At 50.6% G+C, this 26,891-nt stretch overlaps 1 protein-coding gene across 8 annotated transcripts in view; it reads left to right on the forward strand.

Moving 5' to 3' along the window:
* BIN1 (bridging integrator 1) overlaps nt 1-25,885 on the forward strand; it is a 151,243-nt gene extending 125,358 nt beyond the window's left edge. For 4 of the 8 annotated variants that reach the window (XM_026647382.2, XM_026647381.2, XM_026647385.2 and 1 more), the window contains 6 exons: nt 1,916-2,026; nt 9,814-9,933; nt 16,892-17,026; nt 17,939-18,049; nt 19,718-19,819; nt 24,369-25,885. In XM_026647382.2, coding sequence (XP_026503167.1) covers nt 1,916-2,026; nt 9,814-9,933; nt 16,892-17,026; nt 17,939-18,049; nt 19,718-19,819; nt 24,369-24,476 — 687 coding nt within the window. In that variant the 3' untranslated portion in view covers nt 24,477-25,885. The remainder of the gene's footprint in view (nt 1-1,915; nt 2,027-9,813; nt 9,934-16,891; nt 17,027-17,938; nt 18,050-19,717; nt 19,820-24,368) is intronic. The other 4 variants (XM_026647384.2, XM_026647387.2, XM_026647386.2 and 1 more) reach the window with 2 other exon arrangements.
* Nucleotides 25,886-26,891: the final 1,006 nt, after the last annotated feature.

The raw sequence follows: 26,891 nt of genomic DNA on the forward strand, positions 1-26,891 counted from the left end.
GTGTAACCGATCGCTGTGTCTGTTACGTTGTTCGTATCATGTGTGAACACCTGCGTTTATCCAGGGATTCCCGCACACGGCGGTTCAGTGCGCACGACCCAGGATGGGACCTGCTGTGTCATCCTAAAGGACGTGATCTCTGAGAAGGGACTCTTGTTTCTAGAACAGACACCACTGGGGCACCCAGTGTCCGTTCATGTTCAGTGTATTCCCCAGGGCCATTTCAATGTGCAATCGGGGCCCTTATAAGATAGGTATTGGGGGTGACTTAGGCAAAGGGCAGGAAGCCCTAACCCATGGTGCATATAACTCTTGAACAGCAGGTAAGATTCCAGCATAACCAGAGCCTTTGATCTCTGAGCACCAAGTAAAGCATGGGAGGTGGAACCTCTGTGAAGACATTGCTGTACTGGAGAATTATCTAGGAACTATTCTAGAATTATCCAGTGGGATATAGAGGCTGGGTGCTGGTTAGTGTTTAACACTTTGGGTTGGGGACCTGGACGGCTGCTGGCCACACTCCTTCCTGTGAGTGCTAATCGGTGGACCACAAGCCCAGGAGAAGGGGAGAGCTATAAAGGGAAGTGGGAGTAAAGTGCATTGAGGTGGAAAGTAACAAGGGTGTGGATCTCATGTATCGCACTTTCTGTTAACTGTAGTGGTTTTGCTGCAAAATGCTAAACTTTGTGGTCCTCTTTGGCCTGGATGGACCAATGAATTCATGTCCTAACTTGATACTGAAGCTTGTCGCTGGGTAATCTGATGTGTTTAGTAAAGTACTAGGAGCATTTTCACTGTTGGACTTTGCTGGAGTTGGGGCGGAACAACAGAAAACCTTGGGTGGAGCTGGAAATATAGTTGAAATTATAGGGCCGGCGAGCTTGGGGAAATCCATTGAAAGCACGAAGCTCATAGAGCAGAATTGTTTCTTCTCCAAGGAAGAGCTAGACAGAAAGGGGGCATCTCATAATGGCCCTGCAGGAAACTAAAAATGAATGGCATTAGCTCAGGACTGAAGGTTAATGACCAGTTCCCCTTATGTGACGGTTACCACGTCGGCTGCATTAAAGGCAGTTCATGAATGCCCGGATAGTGCCACCTGCTTGTGTATTAGAGATAACGGAACTCAGAAGGCAGCGGTGACATCTCTTGAATCTGGGTGTGTCTTGGAAAATACAAAGCACATTAGTCCTGGTGTGTGTCTGAGGAGTGGATCCCCAGTGTGGGCAGCACTGGAGCTTGCACTGACAGGTGTGGAATTTGGTGGCCGTCAAGAACCATGGGGTAGATGTGAACTCTCACCTATGACTCATGTGACTGTGGATGGTGTTTGGAGTCTGAAGAGGGGTAACAGATCAGCAAACTTTAGGGCTTAGGCTTGGGTCTCCATTGGAGGTACCTTCCAGGATCATGTGCCTTTCCCTCCCTAGCTCCAGGCTCCTGAGCAACTGGTGTAGATACGACGGGTGAGCTGAATGCCGGTTGGCCGCACAGCAGGCGGTGGCGGCTCCTGAGGAGGATGGGAAATTAATCCTGAGCTGTGAGCACCATGTAGCTGATGGTGATGCAGAAAAGCTGCAAAGGACAGTTGGGAATAGATGAGAAACCTTTCCAAGCTGACCGGTGCAATGGCAATTCGGCCATATAAGACCACCCTGTCCTGTCAGAGCCATTCAGACAAGTAGGAAAACGGACAAGGTTTGAGTTCTTGGTTTGCATGCGTTCCTTGGTGCGCTGTACGTGCTCACAGGCATCATGCAATCTGGGGCACAGGCATGGAGGCATCCGTGGTTATCATGCCCACCATGTGCCTTCTGCATCTGCACCCTGAGCCCTGGATATCAAGTGCCATATACCGTCTATCTCCAATATCTGTCTAATGCTCACACTGCTTTTCTTCCTTACTGCTGCCAAGTTTGATGCCCCTGGGCCCTTCCAGGAGGGAGCCAGCCTGTTGGATCTGGATTTTGATCCCATTAAACCAGATGCCAGCCCTGTGGGGAAGACACCCACACCTGCCACTCAGGTTTGTTACTATTCTCCATTCCCTCTTCCATGAGTACGTGAACCGTTACCGACTGTGGAGTCAGCCTATGCCTTCAGTGCATATTTCCATATTGACTGAGCTCTCAAGGGGTGTGCACATGCCCCCGCACATCCATGAGCTCTCTCGGACACTCGTGTGCATGAGTCAGGTGAGCGTGCGCCTGGCTTTGCACATGCAGCAATCTCATCTGCACAGAGAATGGGGATGTTTGCGGGATTTGGCCTAGGAAACTCAGTCAATGTGCATCACAAGGTTAGCATGGACCATGTCCCACATGGATTTAGTGTTGCCCTGATTGTATTACTGGGAAACTCACCCTTAGCGTTGGGCTCCTCCCAGCAAATGACTCGGTTTGGTTAGTGGTGGGAGCAGAGCGATTTTTAAGAATCAAAGTGTGAACAATCTGCGGTTCCATTAGATAGGATAAAACTTTGGACTTACAGACAAGCCGCCAATGTCAGGATTATGGGAGGGATTTTCCAAAGCGCTCCGCGCTGGCCTATCTTTGCAGCTACCGACGTTGCAGGGAGTTGATCCTTGGCATCAATGGGGGGCCGAACACCAAGCTGAGTTCTGGAAACCATTTTCCACCCCCCCCCCACACAGACATCACTGCAGTCGTGGAAATGAGCATGACCAGCCCAATGCTTCCAAAGGTTTTAAATGGAGAAAACCGTATGCCACTAGCCCTTGGATTTTCCCAGTGTCGAGATGATGACCAATAGTACCATCGGCCATTGATGTTTGAGGGATGTGGCACTTAGAGCAGTGGTTTTCAAACTGCGGGTGGGGACCCAGGACTGGGTCGTGGAATGTAAGGCACTGGGTCGCGGTGGCTCCAGTCAGCACCTCCGACCGGGTTGTTAAAAGTCCCGTTGGTGATGCTGCCCGGCTAAGGCAGGCTAGTCCCTACCTATTCTGACACCGCTCTGCACCCCGGAAGTGGCCAGCAGTAGGTCTGGCTCTTAGGCGGGGGGACTACAGGGCTTCGCGCACTGCCCCCACCCTGAGCACTGTCTCTGCACTCCCATTGGCCGGTTCTTGGCTAATGGGAGCGGGGGGCGTTGCCTGCGGGCAAGAGCTGCGCGGAGCTGCTTGCGTGCCTCTATCTAGGAGCCAGACCTGCTGCTGGCTGCTTCCGGGGTGTGAGCCGCAGAGCCAGGACAGGCAGGAAACCTGCCTTAGCATCCCTGCTGTGCCGCTGACCGGGAGCTGCCCAAGGTAAGCCTGCGCCCCAACCCCACACCACAATCGCCTGCCCCAGCCCAGAGCTCCCCCCAACCCAGATCCCCTTTCTGCACCACAAATCCCTCATCCCTGGTCCCAGCCCAGAGCCTGCACCCCCCCCAGCCCAGAGCCCTGACTTCCTCCTGCCCCCAACCCTTTGCCACAGCCCTGAGCCCCTCCCACACCCCAAACCCCTCATCCCCAGCTCCGTTTGGTCGCGGGCATCAACAATTTTCTTCAACTCGGTCACCAGAAAAAAAAGTTTGAAAATGCGTACAGAACTGTATGGCAGGTAGGCGTATCCGCACTAGCTTTAATAGAGCTTGCCCGGGTAACAGTGAACCTAGGACTGTGTGGATTTTGGCATGGTCTAGCCACCCCAGTTCAAGCCCGCTGGGGGCTCTGGGTATGTACTCAGGTTGCTAACCTGAAGCTGGGGTCTGTGCAATTGCATCTTCACTGCTATTGTTACCCATGCGGGCTACAATAAAGGTAGCACGGGTGTATCGACGCTCGCTGCCGTTGCACCTTCGCTTGCAGTGCTGATGTGCTAGCGCCAAAGGTGAGGCTGTGCTTAGTCTAATGCCGTGCTTCAAATCCGACGTGCGACGCAGGCAGGTCTCAATCATTTTGCAATTGTTAAGAAAAATGTCAAAATGTAGAGGCGAGTGCAGTGGAATGTGTACGTCTGCCTCGCTCCGAACGATATTTGTATTGCTTCCGTGGGCGGAAATAATCAAGTATAAACCTGTTTTTGTTCTTGTTGCTCTTTGACATGCTTAGTCTTTACCTTGGGATTTATGGGAGGTAAGAATTTTATACAGCTTCCGTTTTGGTAAACTCTTACTGTCTACCTTGGCATGTGTTGGCACCGTCTTCTTCCTCTTTCTCCCTCCCTGCCATGCTAGAATTGCTCCCTGTGCCTCGAACCTGCTTTCACCTTCTGGTCTGTGGATCGGCCTAAAAAGGCAGCCCTGCGTTCTGGCGCTCCTAGCAGAATGCACTGTCGCCTGTGCCGTTAGCTCTCCTGTCTTTCCCTTGGTGTTTTGCATTGCAGTCAGCATCGCCTGAAGCTAACCCTACCACTGCCGCACAGTCATATTTGTTCCTTTCCTCTCCAGATCTCCAAACCTCTCTGTCCTCTCTCCCTTTCATTGTGCAACCTGCATGCCTCTCAACTGCCCCTAAATTTACCTCCCTTCTGTATGCAAATTTGGGATATCTGCCGGGCTTTGCTGCTCGTGGTCGATCACTCTTAGCAGAAATGCCGAATCGAGAAACGCAACCTCTTTGTTTCTGCTCAAGAAATGAATGTCTTCCTTTGTGTTAAAGGGCCAGCCCCTCTGCTGGTATAAAATCAAAGGAAGGAAGCTGATTGGCCCAAGGTTCCTATATGGCTATTGAGCTGTCTCCACTATGCATGCCCTGGGCATGTTGAGAAGGATGCTTCCCCGATGTTTTTTTACTGGCTGTTGATGTTGATCTTTGCTTCCCCTCTTTGTGCATTATCTGTCTGTCTTTGTTTAAAAAAAAAAAAGTCTGTGTCTTCACAGGGAAAGACTTCAAGCCTTAAAAGTGGACAACCGTGGTTGCGGATGTCTGCCTACTGCGTGGCAGTGCAGCCGGTCCCTTTGAGAAGTGTTTGCTCTCACGTGCCCATCATGGTCTGGCATGAGTCAGCTGAGTGTTCCTTCCCCAGATGAACCAGTGCTTGTTATTCCCCGAAGCTGTGGTTTCTTTGCTATCTTTGGGTATCAGAGTGAAAAAACGATGTATATTCTTTCCCTTTTGTGTCCTCCCCGACAGTCACTAGGCTCAGGTGGCGTTGGAAACCCCGCTTCTCCTTTGTTTATACACAAGGAAATATATTGGCCCACCTGTGTTCTTGCTATTAAACAGAGCGTAACTGGGGAGAAGCAGTTTGAATAAAGTGAGGATTGGCCCAAACTGTGACCCCCCCCCCCCCAAACTCCTAATCTGCTTTGAGTTTGGAAAAGCTTTAGCTTTTGAAATAAAACAATGTTTTTTTCATCGTTGCTACCTTTGGTTTTCTGCTTCCTGTTGGAAGCAGGAAGGGCTGAAACACTCTGAAAAAGTCATTATTCCTGGCCTGGCTGGAGTAGGAAGTTATTAGTGTCCTAGTAACACCTGGGAACCCCAATCAGGGATCAGAACCCCATTGTGCCAGGAGCTGTATGCACCAGTAACAATGAGCAAAGTCCCTTGCATCAGAGAGTTCCCAGTCTCGGCAATGTACCCGCTATCTCATGAGACCCTATTTCCATGAGATTTCAGAGTCAAGAGATCTGGGTTCCTGTCATTGGAACAAGCACCTGGAATCAGATCCTCAAGTCTAGCTGAGTGGGAGTGAAAGTTGTTTTAAGCCACCTTTCTGCTCCCCTTATCCTGGGAGCTGGCTTGACCCCACCATAACTGAGAGCCACCTCAGAACTATGCTGACAGAAACGGTTGCCTAGGGACAATTGTACCAGCCAGGGATCGCTGGAACATAAGGCACCCGGGCCACGCCCTTTCTTGCCCCAGCCCACTTGGCTACATTGAGAGTTGGGGGATGTCTGAGGCTGTGTCTACACTGCACACCACTGGCTGCGGCATGTAGCTACACACTGCAGTGAAAGGTAGGCCATGTCCACACTGGTGTGTAGCTACACACAGCAGTCAAAGGCTCTGGCGGGGGGGAGGCAGCGGGGAAAAGCTCCATCAGCTCCCTGCTGCCGGAGCCTTTCCGTGTGGCAGTGGGACACTGCTAGAAAAAAGCTGTGTAGACCGAGGAGGTCCTGCTTGGGCATGTAGAGAGCCGTGCGGGGTTTATACCTTAAAGGTTCAGATGTGGGTTTACTCACCTAAGCAGTACTTCACTGTCAACACCTTTGTTAACCCCCATACTGGGGTGTGTGCAGGGTCTGTACTCTACACACCGCTCGCTGTAAGGAGTGCGCCGTGTAGACGTACCGTGAGAGAGGGGAGCGTAGAGCCAGGTACACCAGGTTGAAACAACCTGGCTTCCCTAACTTTCCCCTTAAGGCAGGTGCCTGGTTTTTCTGCTGCCGTGTTGAATCCTCTGGCAAGTAACCAGCTTTGTAGAGCCTTGCCGTCACGTTTGAGGGGGTTGTAACGAGACCTGCTGCTCCAGAGAGCAGTCTGGTGGACGCGCGTGTGTGTGAAGATGCTGATGGATAAAACGAAACAGAAAACCCATTCAGTAAGCAAAGCTTCCAAACCCGGGGAAAGCAAAGGCACCTCCCCATCTCTCTGTGACCCTACATGACTGCACTGTCCCTGGGCTGCTATCCTGAAAGTCCCTAAAATAGAGACGTAGGCAGGTGACAGCCAAATGCCTTTTGCTGAAAGCCAACTTGATTCCATCCCCCGCGCATTATACACCGTTTCTGCAAATTAGCTGGCTGAGAAATCCATTGCTCGCCATGGGTTTCTTTTCACCTGTCCAAACAAAGACACACTTGGCCAAATGGATGTTGGTTGCTGTCAGTCCCTGTTACAAGCCCATTGAATTCAAATAATAAGTGGGAGTGAATCTAATTAAACAGGAGCAACCTGTGTAGCATTCCATGTGTTTGTGTGTAAGTCAGAGCTGCGGTGGGAAGCATCTATATGGTGGTTATAGCTCAGCTATTCAAAATATCCATGGCATTGTAAGGCCATGAATGGAGTAGGCAGGAAACATTAGGAAGGAACTGATGGGATAAAGTGTGTGTGTTAAATTAGACCAGTAGGGTGGCTGGTGGTAAGTAATGACTGTCGGCCCAAGGTAATTATTTTTCCATTACTCCTGCTGTTATTAGCAAAACACTTACGGGATCTTGTAGGTTTAAGACTGGAAGCTGATTGGGCTTGGAGTTAAGAAAAATGGTGGTGCTTGCACTGTGGGAATGCTGTGTACATCCCAGCTTGACTCATGGATAAATCAAAGTGCTTCAGGAGGGTTACTTGGCCAGGCCGTTGACTTGAGTGGTGTCTAGGAGACCCGAGGCATAAGAGCAGCAGAGAATGGGCTTGACCCAGAAATGATGGGGAAAGAACATGCTGGATGCGTTGCTCTTGCGGTGAGATCTGCTGGCGAAGGTGTGTGCGCTTTCTCGGACGATTCGGTTTCCCTCCACTCAGGAGGACTTGCCAGTCGAAGGGAGGGATGTGAGGAAAATACAGGGTATAAACTTGCCCATGAGCGGAGGGGTGAGAGACCCTATGGACACAGCTGGGGCTCAGATCTGAGGCCTGACCTTGTTACGGGGGGACCCCTGCCTTGTGCTTTACTGAGTGTTTTGAAATTCGATGGATTCATTAAGTGGTAAAATCAGTAGTGATAACAATGTAGAAGGTCTGTCCCTTCTTGGCAGGCTCTCTGAGCCTCTGCTGAAGAGGTTGATGTTGCTTACTGTTTATTTTAATGCCAGTTTGCTGTGCTGTGCTCATGACCCACACCCAGCCTACTTTGCAGCTATCCAGTTTACGCGAAGCACAAACAGGGCCTCATTTCCCCCTGAAGTTCTAGTGAGCAAGGCTGGATGGTGTGGGAGAGGCTAGCTAGTGCAGGAAGGTTGGGTGCACAAGCCTGTTGGTGCCGAGTTCAAATCTTGCGTCCAGTTAATCTTCACTGCATTGGTTCTTGTTCATTCCAGAGCCACTAAGTTTGCAGAACTGGCAGTTTCTGCTCCAGAAAGGCCTGTTGCTGGACTAGCAGGAGGTGGTCGCATTCCCAGAGCTGTGAAAGGCCCCAGGATTGGAATAGCGGAGCGGGGGCAGGTGGTTAGGCGTGAGGTGCATTGACAAAGTTGAGGAAAGAGAAAAACACGCCCGTTACCAGTCTTTAGTCCCTCCTGGAAGTCTGCGGGCGCTGAATTCACACTTCCCAATTAAGGAAACCCTAGAATATGTTCTTGGGAGAAGGTTCATTATAATAGACACCCTCCTGACCTATCGATCCCAGTGAGAGAACCTATTTTCTTTGCTTATTTGGGCTAAGCTTGCTTTTCACATTTACTACAGCGTAACCCCCCTCCCCCAAATTGCTTTCTTGTCTATTCAGCTATCCGCTGTCTCTCCCAAAGGCCAACGCCCCGACTGCATCAAACTGCACGGGGCTAGTCTGTTCAACCAAACCATCACTGGGTGTGCTTGGCCTTCTGAGCAATATTGGTGGTTGCTGGGAAGTGGCGTCTTAGATTCCCTGCTAGCTAGGGTGACCACATCACCCAAGTCAAATATCCAAATATCGGGACACGGGGCAAACCCCCCCCCCAAAAAAAAAAACCCTTCCTCCACCAGCGCTGGAGGGAGGCCCCGGAGACGCAGGGGAAGCGCGGGGCCAGGGTGAGTGAGAGTCCGGCCTGGCCCCGAGCAGGCAGGACTCAATCGGGCGGTAGGGAGAGTAGAGGGGCGGCCCGCGGGGCCAGGTGGCGGCTGTTCTCCCTGCCTGGGCAGCGGGACTCGGGAGCAGCCGCTGCTGCAGCTCCCACTGCCGCGGGGGGAGGAAGCGGCCGATGGCCAAGCTCGGCGGCTGCAGCTCTGGCACCCAGGCCCGAACCCCCCGAGCCCGGGCCTGTTGCGGGGACCTAGCAGCACGCACACTGCGCCCAACCCCTGGCTAATCGCGTCTGGGCTGCTGCCCAGCTGGTGCAATCCCGCGGTGGCCCCGGAGTGGGGGCAGCAGGCCCCAGCCCCCCCATCCCGCTCGGGTCCCGCAGGGGAATGAACGGGCCTGGGCTGCCGATGCCTCCGCCCCGGGACAAACAAGGAAATATCGGGACAGTCCCGATAAAATCGGGACGTCTGGTCACCCTACTGCTAGCTGTGTTGATCCTCACGAAGTCTCCAATCACCAGGCACTTTCTCCTCCACAACACTATGCTGAGTTTCTTTTAATTAAAGTGATTCATCTTCCTAAGCAGCCGCTGCTGTAAACAAATGATGAAAAGCCACTCAGCTTCCTTCTCCATAATAGCTATAATAAATGATCCCGTGCATACCGCCTTGCTGGGCTAAAGCGCATTGCTCACACCGAGTTTTCTTGGCCGTCCTGTAAATTGAAACCTTGCTTCCTTTGAAGGGACAGCGAGTCACACACATCGCTGTAGTACAGTCGCTCAGGTTAGGAGACACAAGGGAACAATTACTAAGCTGGCCATACATATGGGTGTGTGTGGGTGTGTTCTATGGGCTGGATTCTGTTCCCAGTTATACTGGGATAAATCCAGAGTTGCTCTGTTGTCATTGTCCAAGACCACCGGAGTTATCTGGATCTGCACCATTGTTATTGAGAATACACAGCAAGCAATGGAAAGATCATGAGATTTGCTGGTGAAGTTGCAGCTCTGTTTCCATAATATGTTCAAGTGTTTGTTTGTAGTTCATCTGAATTGCAAATAGCTGTCCAGCCGATCTGTACCTCTGTGAATGTCTCATTTTCTGCTGTTTCCCCCTTATTTACCATGCACTTCTCCTTTTTATCCACTGCCATCTTCCTCCTCTTCTCTCTGTCCCCCAATCCCAACCGCCAGCCTGAAAAGACTTCCTCGAGCAGCATGCAGTCCGTGGATCCGTGTCTTGCTGACAACCCTAGTGATAGCACATTTGCTGTGGACTGGCCCAGCCAGTCCACAGAGACCCAGCCAACCCAAGTAAGTGGAATCCAAGCCCAAGTCTATCCAGAATGTAGTGCTCACATGAGTATGGCGGGCGGGTGGGAGTGGTTCTAAGATCTGCAGGCTGGCAGCTGTGTTCTAGGACATGGAGAGCAGGAGGTCTGGGTTCTGGTTATTATTGTGGTAGCACCTAGGAGCCCTAGTCACGGTCCAGGTCCCCGTGACGCTAGGTGCTGCACAAACACAGAACAAGACAATCCCTGCCCCAGTGAGCTTACAGTCTGAATACATGTGTTATGCTAGCTGTAACAGATTCTAATGACAGCACCCCATGCTTAAACTCTGTTCAGGGCAACCACTCTCCTGTTATGGCCTCGCTACCCTTACTTTGCAAGGAACAAGTGCTCCCCCACTTTGGGAGACAACATTTGGGGAGGTTGAGGCACTAGGTCTGCTCCCCCTTTAAGCTGTAGCCAGTGGGGATCAAATGGGAATGGGAGGTGACAGTAGGCACTGTAGAAGGATTCATGCACGGACCTGCCATTTTGGAGGGACCTACATTAAATTAGGGGCTGCTTTGTCTAGTGCTCCAAGTTCAAGAGGAGCAGCTGGGGGTCCCGAGTTCTCAGCCGGGCTCTGCTAGCGACTCGCTCTGTGATCTTCAGCTGATCGTTGAGCCTGTCTGCATGTCAGTCTCACCATCTCTAAAATAGGAATAATACTTACGCAGAGCGCAGAGATGCAGGAGAGGACACAGCCCCACGGTGCACCACTGTGGGGCAGCAGGGCCCAGCCTGTCCCTTAATGACTGGACAATGCTTTGAGGAGATTGTGAACTGTCAGTGTCCTCAGCTCTATGGAAGGGGAAACAAGAATGACAATCCAGTCAGAAGCGGCTGTGCTGACAGACTGGCGCAGATTAGAACGGGAGGAATTCAGGTCCCATTTGAATGCACAGCAAAGTTCAGTGCTGTAAATTCTAGGCCTTCCCCACCGTTACAGGAATAAATCCCAAATGTTCGTATAACACAGTAGACCTTACCTCCCAGCGACTTCCTGCACCGAGAGCTTTCCAATAGGATGGGCATTCCCGGAGCAGTAACCTGCCTCATCAGACTGATACCCTCTGGGAGGTATCTACACAAGGACAACTTTTGCCAAGGTTCTGATCTCACAAAGAGCCCCACATGGGTGGGCCCCTCTGCTTGAAGCCTCATTGACTTCAGTGGGACTTCAAATGGCTGCAGGGTTCTGTCTACACAGAGCTCATTGCAGAATCTGTGCCTAAGAGAATTTACTCCATTCAGAATTCTGGAGTAGTTCTATAACGTGCTTTGGAAAACCCCTGCATTCTATAGTATGTGTAATAAACTTCTATATGTAGAGAATATATAGAGTGTGTGTAAGTAGATAATTACCCTCATGTGCATTAGTGTATTTAATAAATCTACATAGAAAATATAAGTATGTATGTACTTTATTATATATTCATATACATATACTGTGTGTGTATATAAATATATTTGTGCGTATATATTGTAACATGCGGACGTATACACAGATAGACACATAAAATATCTCCTCTGTTGTAGAGCTGCGTATAACCGATAGTAAATGTCTACTGAAGGTATTCAAACTAGTCACTGCAGTTTTCCTGGGAAGCATTTTGGTCATAGCGCTGAGGACCCTTTTTGCACGTTCCTCTCTTGTGGAATTCAACAGTCCTTTCAAATCCAGGGCAGTTTCTTTTATGACGGTGTCTGACCCTTAAGAAAACCACTGCTGCGCACTGGGGATCATGTCCCGTTGGCTCACTAGGTTCTTGTGACCCCCTCTGGTGGCATGGATTGTGTGCCTCAGCTGCCTGGTAGCTGTTCTTTAGGGATAGATGGTCTGAAAATGCAGGTCTGGAGGTTTCTAGATTAGCTGGACCCAGCTGTAGATTTTAGGCAATTTAGGGCATGCGTTCTTGTTGTGTTTCAAACTGGCATATACTTCGTACCAACTCACAGCCCCCAAATCTCTCTGAACATTCACACCTGGGAGGCAGTGGCTAGGCAGGGAGAAGTCGGTGAATATTTCTCTCTAGGCATATTGCATATTGGAGCTTGTCCCTCCACCCCCTCCAGGAAGCGCAGAGCCTTATAACAAGAATATTGCTAACAAAACCCAAATCCATAACCTTGCAAGACATCGGAAGTCATGTTTGTGCTAGAATGATCACATGGGTCTGTTTCTTCTCACCTCAATGCCAGTGGGATCAAATCCTCATCTGGGGTAAATTGTTATAAGGGAGAGGAGGATCAGGCCCACTGGGACTATCTGTCTAAGTGTTGCAGGATTGGGCCCTCCAGTTTCCAGGGAGATGGGCTGGTCGTTTTCGGCCCAGGTATTGTGTGCGTGACTGAGTGTGTCATGAAGATACATTTGATGCTATGAAGCATTTGATCTTCCCCTATGCAGTGTGCATGTGGGATGGAGAATTCAGTGAAGCATTCTATATCAGAGGCGTAGAAATGTAGTGCTAGAAAGAGCTTCAAGAGGTCATCTAGTCCATCCATCCTCCCCACCTCCCTCCTTTTCCCCCCTCCAGTAAGGAGGCAGGACCAAGTATACCTAGACCATCCCTGACAGGTGTTTGTCCAACCTGTTCTTAAAAATCTCCAATGACGGGGATTCCACAGCCTCCTTAGGTAACCTGTCCCCGTATTTAAGCTGGAGCAAGGGAGATTTAGGGTAGATATTAGGAAAAACTGTCTAAATCTAAGGATAGTTAAGCCAATGCTGTATCTGGACCCCCCCCCCCCCCACACACACCCCGCCATTTCAGGGTTACACAAAAATTAAATATTCCAAGTAATATTTAAGTCCCTAGAAATTGCCTGTTAGGGGATTTTGCCTTTAGGAAAGTTCCTATAAGAATTAAAACCAAGCCACGTATTTGCAGATGACCCCTATTTATTGGACGGGCTGAAAATCAAATAGGAATCCGGGTAATATCACTGACAATTTTTTTCATTCTTACTCAGTCTGGCAGATTAACAGGATTCCCGTTTCTGCATCTTGTACTGGATGGGCCAAATCCTCGGCTTGTGGAAATCAACATAGCTCCATGGAAGTCAATGTGGTGACATTGATTTACACCAGCTGAGCATCTGGCTCATAGTCCTCAATCCAAGCCCTAGAATCATAGAACCATAAGGTTAGAAGGGACTACAAGGGTCATCTAGTCTAACCCCCAGCCAGGATGCAGTATTTGGTGTGTCTAAACTATCCAAGACAGATGGCTGTCCAGCCTCCTTTTGAAAACCTCCAGTGAAGACGCTTCCATGACTTCCGTAGCCAGTCTGTTCCATTGTCCTACGGTTCTTACCGTTAGGAAGTTTTTCCTGAGATTTAATCTACATCTGTTGTGCTGTAGTTTGATCCCATTGCTTCTTGTCCTGCCCTCTGTGGCAAGAGAGAACAACTTTTCTCCATCTTTATTATGGCAGCCTTTCAAGTATTTGAAGACCGCTATCATGTCCCCCCTTAATCTCCTCTTTTCCAAACTAAACATACCCAGTTCCTTCAGCCTTTGCCCCTATGGCTTGCATTCCATCCCTGTGATCATCTTTGTCGCTCGCCTCTGGATCCTTTCCAGTTTCTCCACATCCTTTCTATACCTTGGTGACCAAAACTGAACACAGTACTCACGCTGCGGCCTAACCAGCGCAGAGTAGAGTGGTTCTATCACCTCCTGTGACTTGCATGCCAGGCCTCTGTTAATGCAACCTGAAATTGCATTTGTCTTTTTTTCTGCAACAGCATCGCATTGCTGACTCATGTCGAGGTTGTGATCTACCACAGCTTCCAGATCCTTCTCAGTGCTGCTGCCAAGCCAGTTATCCCCCATTCTATATTTGTGCATTTGGTTTTTCTTCCCTAAGTGTGGCACCTCACATTTGTCGTTGTTGAATTTCATTTTGTTGTCTATAGCCCAGTTCTCCAATTTATCAAGATCCCTTTGAATTTTAGCTCTATCCTCCAAAGCGTTTGCAACACCCCATTGCTTTGTGTCATCTGCAAATATGATCAGTATGCTCTCTATTCCTACATCCAGGTCATTAATAACGATGTTAACCAACACCAGATCCAGAACAGATCCCTGTGGAAACCCACTTGAGACCTGCCAATCCGTCATCATTCCATTAATAGTTACTCTTTGTTTGTGGTTGTTTAACAAATTATGTGTCCTCTTAATGGTACGTCCAACAAGCCTACATTTCTCCAGCTTATTTATCAGAATGTCATGTAGGACTGTGTCAAAAGCCTTGCTGAAGTCCACGTATATTACGTCCACCATATTCCCCCTATCCGCAAACCAGTTACCCTGTCAAAGAAGGCGATCAGGCTGGTTTGGTATGATTTGTTCTTAGTAAATCCACACTGGCAGCTAGTGATTACCTTTTCATCCTCCAGGTATTTACAATTGAATGTTTTATACATTGCTCTAGTAGCTTACCAGGTATCGAAGCCAGGCTGACTGGTCTATAGATGGGCACTATGTTAGCCCTTCTCCAGTCTTCCAGGACCTCTCCCGTCATCCATAAGTTTGTAAATATTATTGTCAGTGGCTCTGAGATTTCTTCAGCTAATTTCTTCAGCACCCTGGGGTGAATAGCACCAGGCCCTGCTGACTTGAATTCATTCAGATTGGTCAGAAGATCTCTGATGTGTTCTTTTACTTATCCTGATCTGCGTCCCTTCCCCTTTATTGTCTATGGTAAGTTCGCTAGTCATCTGGTCACATGGTATTTTTTTTGTTTGAAGACTGGCATTGAGCAGCTCTGCCTTCCTATCATCTTCCGTTACCAGCTCCCCTTCTCCATTGAGCAATCGACCCAAACCATCCCTGATCTTTCTTTTTGTCTGACATATTGAAGAACCCATCTTGTTGTCTCTAACGTTTCTTGCCAGCTGTAACTCATTCTTTGCCTGGGCTTTCCTGATTTTTGTCCCTAGACGCTCATGCTATTCCCATGTCTAGTTCCTTGGTGACATGCCCCTCCTTCCATTTCCTCTGTGTATCCCTTTGGGTTTTTAGATCGCTTAAAAGCTCCCTGGGCCACCACCTTGGCCTCCTGTGGCTCTTCTTATCCTTCCTCTGTATCGGAATAGCTTGATGTTGAGCTTCTAGTATTACATCTTCTAAGAACCACCAGCCCCGTTCGACTCCTTTTCTACCTAATTGGTCTTCCCAGGGGACCTTGTCTACTATTTCTCTGAGTCATTTGAGCTCCACTTTTCTGACGTCCGTTGTCCTTGTTTTGCTGTTCTCGTGTCCTCCTTTCCTTAGGATCTTGAATTCTATCAGATCATTTTTAAAATGGAGGTATCCTATCTCCTAGAACTGGAAGGGACCTTGAAAGGTCATCAAGTCCAGCCCCCTGCCTTCACTAGCAGGACCAAGTACTGTTTTTGCCCCAGACCCCTCTCAAGGATTGAACTCACAACCCTAGGTTTAGCAGGCCAATGCTCAAACCACTGAGCTATCCCTCCCCCCAAATCATGATCACTTCTTCCCAAGTTCCCGACCACCTTCACGTTCACAACTAATTCATCCCCGTTGGTCAAAACCAGATCCAAAATGGACGACCCCCGAGTTGTTTCTTCAACTTTCTGAATCAGAAAGTTGTCCCCTACACAGAGCTTGCAGGACATGCTATGCTTGGCTGCATTAGTCTTCCAACAGATATCAAGGAAGTTAAAATCCCCCATTAATACTAGCTCAGGTGTCTTAGCTAAACTTGTTAATTGCTTATAGAATGACTCATCCACTTCTCCTCTTCCTGATTTGGTGGTCTATAATAGACCCCTACCATAACATCACTACTGACCTTTTTCCCTTTTTATCGTCACCCAGAGACTCTCGGTAGGTCTGATGCTCACTTCTCCGTGGACCTCGAAGCAAGTGTATACATTCTTGACATACAGTGCAACGCCTCCTCTTTTCTCCCCCATACCTCTCCCTCTGGAACAAGCTATATCCCTTAATGCTGGTACTGCAATCATGGGCGTTATCTCCCCGACTTTCTGTAATGCCAAATAAGTCATCATTTTCTTCATACACCATGACTTCAGTTCATCCTGCTTCTTCCCTAAACTCCCTGCATTTGTGTACAGGCCGGGAAGATATTTTGCAGACTGCCCTGTTGCTTTTTTTTTAGGCCCTTCTCCAGAAATTTGCCCCTTTCCCTTGTCTTCATTACTTGAGCCTAGATGTGCATTGGCTGGATTTTTGTCACCATCCCCCATAAGACCTAGTTTAAAGCTCTCCTTGTCAGGTTAGCCAGATGATGTCCAGAGATGCTCTTCCCGGTATTTGCTAGAGGGAGCCCATCCCAGCACAGTAATTCTCCTTCCTGGAACCATCAGCTGGTTGTCAAAGAAGCCAAAGCCCTCTCGCCGACACCACAAATTTACTTCCACAATTCCGTTATAATTGCATAGAGATCTGTACCTGTTCTATATAGAGAGCGGATCAGAGTTTGCTCTTGGTTACACCTGGGTGAATTGGGGTAGCCCCAGTGATTGCAATGGAGCTCCTTTACTGGAGTAACCGAGACCAGTATTTGGCCCAGCAAATGAGAGCGTCAGGTCAGCTGGGTGTACCTCATATGGTTGTCTCCTTTCCTGTGGCCGCATGCAGTCAAATAGTTCATTCTGTACTCGGGTAAAACTCCCATTAATTTCACTTGGAGCTTTACCTGAGGCTGGATGGAGTGGGAACTACAGGCGAGCTAGACTATGGAGAGTCAGGAAAACATAGGAGCAAGAATCATTTTCCTAATTGCCAGGAGATGGCAGCGGTGGACAGCGTCGATCTCCTTGATCTGGCTAGCTGTGATCTCTGCCTGGAGAGTGTAATCTTTAAATTGATCTTTTTTTCCCCATGCACAGACTCTCTCTCTAATGAGTGTAACTCTCTCCCCGGATGCCTCTTGTGTTGCAGCCAGCAGAAACCGCTCCTGCCAGTGCCGAGCCAGCAGGGACGGAAGCACCTCCTGCTAGTGCCGAAGCAGCTGGGACAGAAGCCGCAGCTGGAGCTGAAGCACCTAAAACAGAAACTGACTCAGGATCTGCTCCTGTAAGAACGTAGGGAAGGTGGGATCCGTCCTCTCCCACCCCGCTCTTGATTTGCGGGGGCAGCTGGGATGGAAAGAGGGCTGTGGAATGATCAGGCGTGGAAGCTGCCCTTGTGACTGGCATGCTCACGTTGTGTCCCTGTTCACAGGCCAGACATGCACTGGGTTTGTCTTGCACGCTCGAGCCAAGGCCTTCGGGAGCAGATGAGGAACCTTCCTTCTCCCTCAGCCCCCTAACCCTCCCATGCCCCAAAGCCAAGCCAGAAGGAGTTGTGATAAGCTTGTTTGAGGGGGACTGGTGTCCCCCGCCCACCTTTTGCTTCACACCCACTGACCTCCATCCCGCCCGAATCCCCGGACCTCTAACTCTTGCTGTGACCTCGAGCAAGTTGCTTCACCTCACTGCCTCCATTTCCCAGTCTGTAAGAGGGGCGTTATGCCACTGGCCCACTCCACAGGGGTATTGCGAGGAGTGAGGAAACGTAAATGTCCCAGCAGCGTGGCACCGCTGCGTGTATATTTCACTGCTGTGAGCGTGATGGGGCTCCCTAAATGTTCAGTATCGCAGCGCAGATACGACATTCCCCGTAGAATACAAAAATGTCCATATTGTCCCCCAAAAGGTAATCAAGCCACCTTCATCGCCCAGCCTAAGTTCCTTACAAGCCCGGATTCCTCGATAGTATCTTCCACCTTCTCTGCTTTCCCTTTTGCTCCAGTTAGGGCTATAACCTGACGTGGCCTAGCATGCTTGGAAACCCCACTGGCAATCAAGGCGCTTGGGATCCGGGGCAGGCTGTGGCTGGATTTAGTGGGTCTCTGCAGCGGGGGAGCAGTTTGGACACTCCTTTCTCAGTGTGGCTTTGTTCCCTTTCTCCCCTTCTCTTCCCCGCCTGCCCCCCGACCCCACCCAGAGTTCCCTGCCTGCTGTTGTCGTGGAGACGTTCCCAGCCACCGTCAACGGCACCGAGGAGGGCAGCGCCCCCTCTGAAAGGGCCGACATGCCCCCGGGTTTCCTGTTTAAGGTAAGCACGTGCGGGATGGGGGCTGATCCGTCCCTGCGACCCACGTGCAGGAGGTGTTAGCCACTGGTGTCACTGCACTTGGTGTATGGGGCTGCCGGGGACAGTGGAATGGGAAAGCCACCAATGATGTGGGTTCCCTTAGACACCGGGCCAGATTCACTGTAGCCAGTGGAGTGGGCAGCCTCTTTGGCCCCTCAGAGCTTTTGTTCTGCAGGGGGCAGGTTGGAGTCATGTCCGCCTCTCCCCATCCCAGGGGTAGGGGACGGGGAAAGCTCTAATCCCTGTAGGCTGAGCCTGACGGAGCTCTGCAGGTGGGAGAGATGTTGAATCAGTGCTCTGGCTACGCCAATTGGTCCTCTTGACCGGGTGCCAGTTGCCATCTGGAGAAGTGTGACAGGGCCCCGTTAAAGGCAGAACTCAGGCAGATAAACCACAGTCAGGCCTGAGAGTTCAGAGCTGCGTTTCCAACACCCCAGATTTCTAGGGTCAGTCAGATCTGGGGGTTTGGGGATCGTGATAAGAGTGAGCAGTGAAATAAGGCCCCAGATCGCAGCCGCTCCCGCGTTTGATGGTGCTGGGATCTGGTTCAGCCCCAAATTGTGGGGTGACTTCTGACCTGCAGGCATTTTCTGTGCCCTAGGCTAAGGCGGGTGTCAGAAACTCACAGCCTCTCTTTTTAAAGGGCATCTGTGCCCTTTGGAAGTAAGAATAGGGTGACCATATTTCCCAAAGGGAAAATGGGACACCCCGTGGGGCTAGCCCGAGGCCTCCCCACCCCCCATGGGGCTGGCCCCAGCTGCTCGCCCAAGGCGCTCCCCCCAGACTGTCACTGGTCACTCGAACCCTGCAGGCCCCCCACACGAGGCTGTCGCTGGTCACTCGAGCCCTGCTGACCGGGTTGCTGGAACCCTGCCCTGCCGCCTCCCCCACCCCCGCCCCCACTCAAGACTGTCGCTGGTTGCTGGAACCCTGCCGGTCCCCCATGCACTGAAACCCTTCCTCTCCCACCCTCCAAGCCAGCCCCCCCCCCCAGGGCTGGCATCTCCACTCTCTCACCCACACGTTCCTCCCCACAGCACCCCACTTTTTTGACAAAAGTGGCCATTTATCCCATGTGCTCTTGCCAATTTGATCACTCGGCAAGAACAAACAGGACAAATGCCCTCTTTTGCCAAAAAAGTCGGGACGTCTGGGACAGGGCTTAAAAAAGGGACTGTCCCGGCCAAAATGGGACCTATGGTCACCCTAGGTAAGAACAGCTATTGTGGACTCCAATGCCGTGACTCCCTTGTCCCAAGTCACTTGTTTGCCTTAAACAGCGAACTCAGCCTGGGTCTAGAAGCAGAAGCCCGTCTACACCAGAGCAGCTGGGTCTGAGCAGTTCATTTCTGGGGGAGGCAGAGCGACTGCCTGTAAGTGATAGAGAAACAGAGATGGGAGGGACAAAGGCCCAGATTCTCAAAGGGACATAGTGCCTAACTCCCTTTGAAATCAATGGGGATTGGGCACCCCCATTACTTTGAGGATCTGGTCTGAAATGGCTGGGATAAAACTGGCTCGAAGAAATGGGAATCGCAGAGATTTGAAAATTCTGCACAAGGTTCCGCGTGCCTCGTCCCGCCTTTGGAGAGCTGGGCGGGTGCTCATCCGAGTCCTCATCTCTCGTAGGTTCAGGCCATGCATGACTATGTGGCCACGGACAGCGACGAGCTGCCGCTGAAGGCTGGGGACGTGGTGCTGGTGATTCCGTTCGACAACCCAGATGAGCAGGTGAGGGCGGGGGGAGAAGACTGGGAGGAGTCGGGACTGATTGTTTCTCCTCCCCTCACTGGCTGGGGTCTGTCGCTGGCAGCTGGGTGGAGAACCGAGGGTGGGTTTTCTCCGAGAGCGAGGGTCCTGCAGAGACGTCAGCCTGGCTAAAGGCATGGAAAGTGGGGTGTGGGCGGGGGCCTTTACAAAAAAATTATCCCTCTCCTCTTTCCTGTAACTACATCCTAAGGTAGCTAGGCCTTCCTCCTGCCAGCAGAGCAGCTGGTCAGGCCTCAGGTGGGCACCTGTCCGTGCTGCTCCTTGATCAGCCAGCAGGGGTCATTACTTGGCTAATCCAAGGCTGACCTTCATCTTCCTCCTGCTCCCAATCCCAGCTCCTAACGTGCTGAGAATCGCAGGCTGCAATCCCGGGTACACAGATCCTCTGCTTACAGGGAATCTTCCCAGCGGGTGGAGTGGGGAGGGGAAGCTCCAGGACTTCACTCTTCGGGTGTGTCTACACTGCAGCTGGGAGGGGTCATTCCCAGCTCAATAGACGTACATGCAGTAGATGTACACCGGCGAGCTAGCGCGCTAAATGGACCAGTGTGGTCATGGGGGAGTGCGGGGAGTGGTGGGCAAGCCACGTGAGTATGAACCGAGGAGCCCGGACGGTGTTGCACCCAGGGCAACGCTGCTAAGTTTAGCGCACTAACTCCATCAAAGCGAGTGTGTATACGTGGCGTCACGCCTCCCAGCTACAGCGTAGATACACCTGAAGAGTGAAATCCTACCTGGGATGGGAGTCCCTCCCAGCTACAGTGTTGCCTTCTTAGGATACGTCTACACGCTATGGACCAGGTCCTTGACTTCAGTATAGCTATGCCAGCTATATCATCAGGGATGTTTTGGTATTGCTCTAATGTCATTGCCCAGCAGATGGCAGTATAGTCTAAGGACTAGAACAAAGCTGTCGTCCTTCGGCTGCAGAATCCGAGACACAGATTATCACAAGGGTCCCGTCTGGATTTAGAATCTCGCCTGACTCTCCTAGGGAGAGGTTCAGACTCTCCCAGATCCAAGCCCGAGGTGAATGAGCTGGGACTGACTTTGTTTATTACAAGCCCTCCATAAAAGCATTGAGGAAATCCTCCTAGCCGTGCTGAGATTCAGGACTTCCAGTTTAGGGATGCTGCAGTTATTCTGTTAACAGGAGAGGAGGGCAGTTGCTAGGAAAACAGATCTAACCTCCCTGCCCCGCAGCCCCGGTGGCTTTTGAAGCAGGTAGGAGAATTCCCTGCTCTTTAGAACAAAGCCGCGGGGCTGGATTTCCCCCATGGAGGTCTGGATTCAGCAGGGAGAAAGCCGGCCCTTTGAATACCTTTTTAATGGCAGGCAGGCAGTGTGGTGCAGAGGGTCGGCAGGGTACAAACGGGAAGGCAGAAGAGGGTGGTTCTAGTCCCAGTCCCAGTTCTGCCATTGGTTTGCTGTGTTACCTGGGCAAGTCGCATCCCTGCCTAGAAAATGGGGATAATGGTGCATATGCACCTGTCTGTAAAGCACTCGGAGTTTTACAGCTGCTCCCTTCACTGTGAGAGAGTCTTGGGAGGAGCTCAAACGGGCCATTTCTGCTGGCTATGGTATCCTCTTCTGGCTGGGAGTTACCTGCCTCTAGCAGCTTCCAGAATGGAAACCCTGATCCTATGGAGGATGATAGGGAGATTCCCTTCTAGCTTCGGTGGCAGGAGAGGGCGCTTATGGAGCAGAGTTTCTCTATGCCCGATACGTGCACTTGAGCCGGATGCAGCTTTGAGAGCCACAGTGCTGGGATCGTCCAGGCTGCCGCCAGCCATGCTTGGAGTGTTGCAGCCTACTCACAATAGCTTCCAGAGCATCCTCTGCTCCAGCTCATCTCTGGCAAGGCCCAGCCCTGTAAAACGTGCCTCTCAAAGAGCACGCTTGGTGCATGTGAGTGGAGAAAGCTTGGAAAACCAGGCAATTAATGTATTTAATTGTGTATAACCATCTGCAGCCTCAGTGCTCAAATCAGGTGTCAGTTCCTGAGTGCAGCAGAGAGGAAGCTAATGCCATGTCTGCAGCGCCTAGACCCAGGGACCCCGCCCCGTGTAATTGGGTGCAGTAGAGGGGTGGGAGGCACGCAGCTTGTGCCTCTGTGCATCACAGATGCAGACCAGCGGCTGGATGGTACCTAGCGCTTGCCTCACTGGGCGTTGCAGGAAAGACCCCCGGGCTTGCTTCTTCCCACCCAGCCATTTGTCTGCTTAAGTTATGGCACATGGACGCGATAAAGTCTATCACAGACCCTCCAACCTTCAGTCCGCAGCTGCGCCGAATTGGGCACGTGGGTTTGTGTCGTGTACGGTTTCCAGGACGCCCCCTCAATGCACGAGGCCAAGACTTCTTAGGACGCTGCCGGGGTAAATCAGCCTGCAGCATCGGCACTGCCAGCGGGGAGCTGCCAGCCTGAGGACGCTGGGCTTTTTGTTCCAGTGGCAGCAATATAAAATATTCAGAGAGCAGGAGAGGAAAGCAAAAGGGTAAAAACCCTAAGGAGAAGCCGCGTGTGCCCTGCTGCTCGCTCCCTAAGAGAGGCAGGCAGCACAGAGCATGGGGTGGGGGGCTGCCATAGGGGCAGCTCTCTTATGTGTTTTTATATAGCTGCCTTGGTTGTCCTCCAGTGACTCCTGCCAGCTCCAGTAAGGCAAATTAATCCGAGCAAACATCTGAATTCACCGCCACCGCTGGCTGGGGCGGCTGGTAGCTGAGCATTCTGTCCCAGCTGCTTGGTTAGCTTAGCCCAGGGGCGAGCAATAATTTTCGCAGGGGGGGGCCACTCTACAAATTTTGGTAAGTCGTCACGGCCGCACATTTCTACTATATTAATGAAGGGGGTGCAGGGTCAGGGAGGGAGTTTGGGTGCGGGAGGGAGCTCTGGGCTGGTGCAGTGTGTTGGGGTGCAGGAGAGGGTGAGGGGTGTGGGCTCTGGGAGGGAGTTTGGACGAGGGGGCTCTGGGCTGGGGCAGGGGATTGGGGTGCAGGATCTGGGATGGAGTTTGGGTGCAGGTGGGGGTTCTGACCTGGGGCAGCGGGTTGGGGTGTGGGAGGGGGTGTGAGATGCAGGCTCTGGCCGGGAGGCGCTTACCACAGGCGGCTCCCAGACGGCGGCACAGCAGGGCTCAGGCAGGCTGCCTGCATGCCGTGGCCCCACACCACACCTGGAAGCAGCTGTGGCCGGCTGCTGCTGGCACGTCTCTGCGTGCCCTTGCGGAGAGGGAGGCAGCAGGTCTCTGTGTGCTGCCCATGCCCGCAAGCACCACCCCTGTAGCTCCAATTGGCTGGTTTCCGGCTAATGGGAGCTGTGAGGACAGTGCTGGGGGCGAGGGCAACGCATGGAAACCACCTCTCCCCCCCGCCAGGGGCATGCAGAGATGTGCCAGCAGCAGCCGGCCATAGCCACTTCTGAGCGCCCTGCTGCACCACGGGACTTTTAGCAGCCCGGAGATCGCAAGGGGGCAGAGGAGGCCGCACAGAAATGTTAGATGGGCCAGATCTGGCCCATGGGTTGTATTTTGCCCACCCCTGGCTTAGTCTGACGGGATGCATTTAAATGAGCTGAGGGCCGAGATGGATGCCTCACCCAAAGAGGTGGACGTAGGACACAGAACAACGCGTGCAGCTGTTGTAGTAAACAGTCCTCCATGCATGCACTGTCCGTGGGGCAAGGACATGAACCCGTAGGCTGTCTCGATGCACATGGCTGGTGCCCCCCAGAGCCTTTGCATGCTGCTCGCTGAGAGGATGCTTCCTCGTGACAGCACCGAGCTATGCAGAGAGAACTGCATCAGGCAATAGCGGCTGCATGTCTGAGTAGCCTCCTCCCCTGAACCCTCTCCTACTCCAGACACACTCCCAATCTGCAGGGAACCTCCTTGCTGAATGACCTCGGCAGGGGCGGGGACTGAACGCCGGCAGGACTCTGCTGGCGGCTATGCAGTTCCTCCTGATCTATAGGTTATCCGTAGGTTTTAAGACCATCCAGTCTGATCTCCTCCATAACATGGGCCAGGGAATTCCATGCAGCAATTCCTACACCAAGCCCAATAACTCGTGATCCAGCGAAAGCGCATCATCTAGGAAGACACCCCACCCCCCCGTCTCAATGTAAAGAGGTACACTGGATCCCATCGCGCCCCAGGGGCCCGCTAGCCCCCTGTGCCCATGGGCCAGGTTCTGATCTCTCTGGCACTGATCTGACTTCAATGGGAGTCCTGACTGACAGGTGGCATAAATGAGAGCAAACTCAGGCCTTGCATATAATCACTGTGCCCTACTTGTACACAGGGTGGGAGCTTTGCCATTGCCTCCAGTGGGAGGTGGGCTTAACTGCAAAAATGAAAAGAAGCTCCTTTGCCCATCTTGTTTGGAGTCCAGTCGGGCTAGCTCAGAGCATCACTTTGCGCATCTGTTTCACCCACTCCCTTTCTGATGTCTCCCAACCTGCACTGCATAAAAAAATAATCTGGCCCTTGGTATCTGATCTCTCTGCCAGGATGAAGGATGGCTGATGGGCGTGAAAGAGGCTGACTGGCTCCAGCATAAGGAACTTGATCAAAGTCGGGGGGTTTTCCCGGAGAATTTCACAGAGCGGGTGCAGTGAGAGCCCGGAGCTGCCAGCTGATTTTTCTGCCAGAAGAAAGCAAGTTTTCCGGGAGGTGTTTTTAAAAACAAAAGAAAAGAGAATTTTAAAGGAACATGAGCCTAAAAAAAGTGTCAACTTAAAGGTTGGATTCTTCTTAAAGAGCAAGGTTTTAGCAGTAAAATGAATTCAAAAGTGTTATTAAACTATATACATAATAATAAGACAGGTCAAATGCCCCTTTCCCACTTTGATTTGACAGCATTTGAATTCCAAGGCTGATGCAGAAGTGGCTTAGTGTGGTACCTGTAAATGCTGTGTTGGCTGAATTTTGGGGATGTCAGTCTGATACCCGAACAGGAAAGAGCTAAGGCCTAGATCTTCAAAGGCTCCTAACTGCCACTGAAATCAATTGAAGTTAGGATCCTAAATACCTTTGAGGATCTGAGCCCAGCTGTCCCATGCTCTGAGCCTAGAAGTAAAGATACCCATAGGTGGGTGGGTTCAGCTGTTTTGTGGTATAGGTTGCTGGCATGGCACCCCTAAAGTTCCAGGCACTGCCCATGTTACGACCTATGATAGGCCAAACGTCCTGTTCTGCTGTTGAAAAGACCTATTTAGTGTACAGTGTTCACCAATATGATGTGTGTGCGCGTGTGTGTGTTTTGTTTTCTTCCTTTGAAGATGTAACACGAACTGTGATTTTATACGTTTAAAAGCAAACACAAAAAGTTATCAGGAAGAGCACATATCGGAGTGAAATGTGTGTAGCTGGGCTCGGTCCAAAATTCCTCCAGACCTCGGAGCTGGACGATCGCAGCAGCACACGCCGCCCCTGGAAATGTTCTTGAGGGAAAATTGGGAAACTGACAAATTAAAAAGAAGAAAAAAATCTGAAACTTTGGATTTGTTTAAACTAGTTGTGAAATAATAAAAAAGCCTGTTAATAAAGTGGAAAAGTTTAGATTCACGTAGGCAGGGATGGGCTTGAAATCTGGCTGTTTAGAAAGTGCAGTTTTAAGGAAGAGGGTGGGGGAAAAGAAATGGTGAGACAGAATATCTGAGATATACCACTGAGAAAACAACTCTGCTTTCTGTGTTTCCGGTTGTGCTGTTATTTTTATTTTCCTTTCTTGAATTCTGCACATGAAGTATCATTAGACCTGCTTCCTCCAATCCTGTGCTGGTGAACAAGTTGAAGTCAGAGAAAAGTGAACTGTTTGACTACTTATTTAAAATTGCTGCATGACTTTATTATATTGTGACGAGTTAGAAGACGCGGGACTATCACAACGTCGACGTGGGGACGATACTCCAGGTCCTAATATTGACACTGGCCCTTCCCACAATTCTTTGCTCCTGTTTGGTTCTGGGAGTTTGAAACTCCCCTGCAGCCTGCTTGCTTAAAATAAAACAACGTGGGTCTTACACTTGTCAAAGTCAACAGATTAGATTCCTTAGAGATCCTAAAGTCCCATGGAGGTACTTTAAATGCTACTTGAATGCTGATGCAGCTGGCAAGCAGATCTGATCTTTTGTTTTTTTTAAGGTCACGTCCCCCCTGCCCAAACTCCTCCTTCTTTTTGCCTTGACAGGGTTGGTATAGGTGCAGCTACCTCCTCCATACTTGGGACACTGTATGAAATAACACTCTTACCTAACATAAGCTGGCTTTAGCAAAGCATGCAAAACATTGTGGCACAGTTAAACCTCCAAAACAAGCCCATCTTTCTGATCTTGCATGTACGATATGAGGGGGAAAAAACCCTCTTGTAGGTCAAAAGTGTGTGTATATATATATTTAAAGTTAATGGTCAGCTTGTGATCTCAGTGACGCTGATGTAAATTCAGGAACACTGGAGTTACCCCAGATTTACACAGTAGTGTAACTAACGCCAGTGGAGTCACTCTGGATTCACACTGGTGTAACTAAGATCAGAATCTGGCCCATGTCCTCAGATTCTCTCCATATTTTGTTATCTTGTGTGTGTGATTGGGGGGGGGGGGGGAATTGCTGCAACGGCTATTCCTTTATCCTTGTCTTCCTTCCATGCCCCCATTCCAAAAATACAAGACTATTCAAGAGTAACTGCTCACAGCACGGCTGTACTGTGAGCCAGTTCTGTAGAATATTCTCCCATCATTTTAATCAGAGGTGCCTTGAGCATCTTAACTAGCACGCTGCCCTTTCAAAATCTCTATTTTTATGCCTTTGTAAACCCAGTTGGTCCTTCGAAGAACAATGTTAGGGAAAAAAATTAGAGAGAGATCTATATATAAAAAAGCGGGTTATCCTAGTTAACAGCGAGCTCTTGGCTTAAATGTGCTTATTTTTATGCAGAATCCTGTGGACTATTGGTTTTTTTTAAAGATAAGATTATAAGTACCAGAGCTATAGTTTGTCTCCCAAGTAATCGTTTTATTAGTGACTAGCAC

This window comes from Terrapene carolina, unplaced genomic scaffold, assembly GCF_002925995.2.
Source record: "Terrapene carolina triunguis isolate 2854851 unplaced genomic scaffold, T_m_triunguis-2.0 Scaffold62, whole genome shotgun sequence".
Lineage (NCBI taxonomy): Eukaryota > Metazoa > Chordata > Testudines > Emydidae > Terrapene > Terrapene triunguis.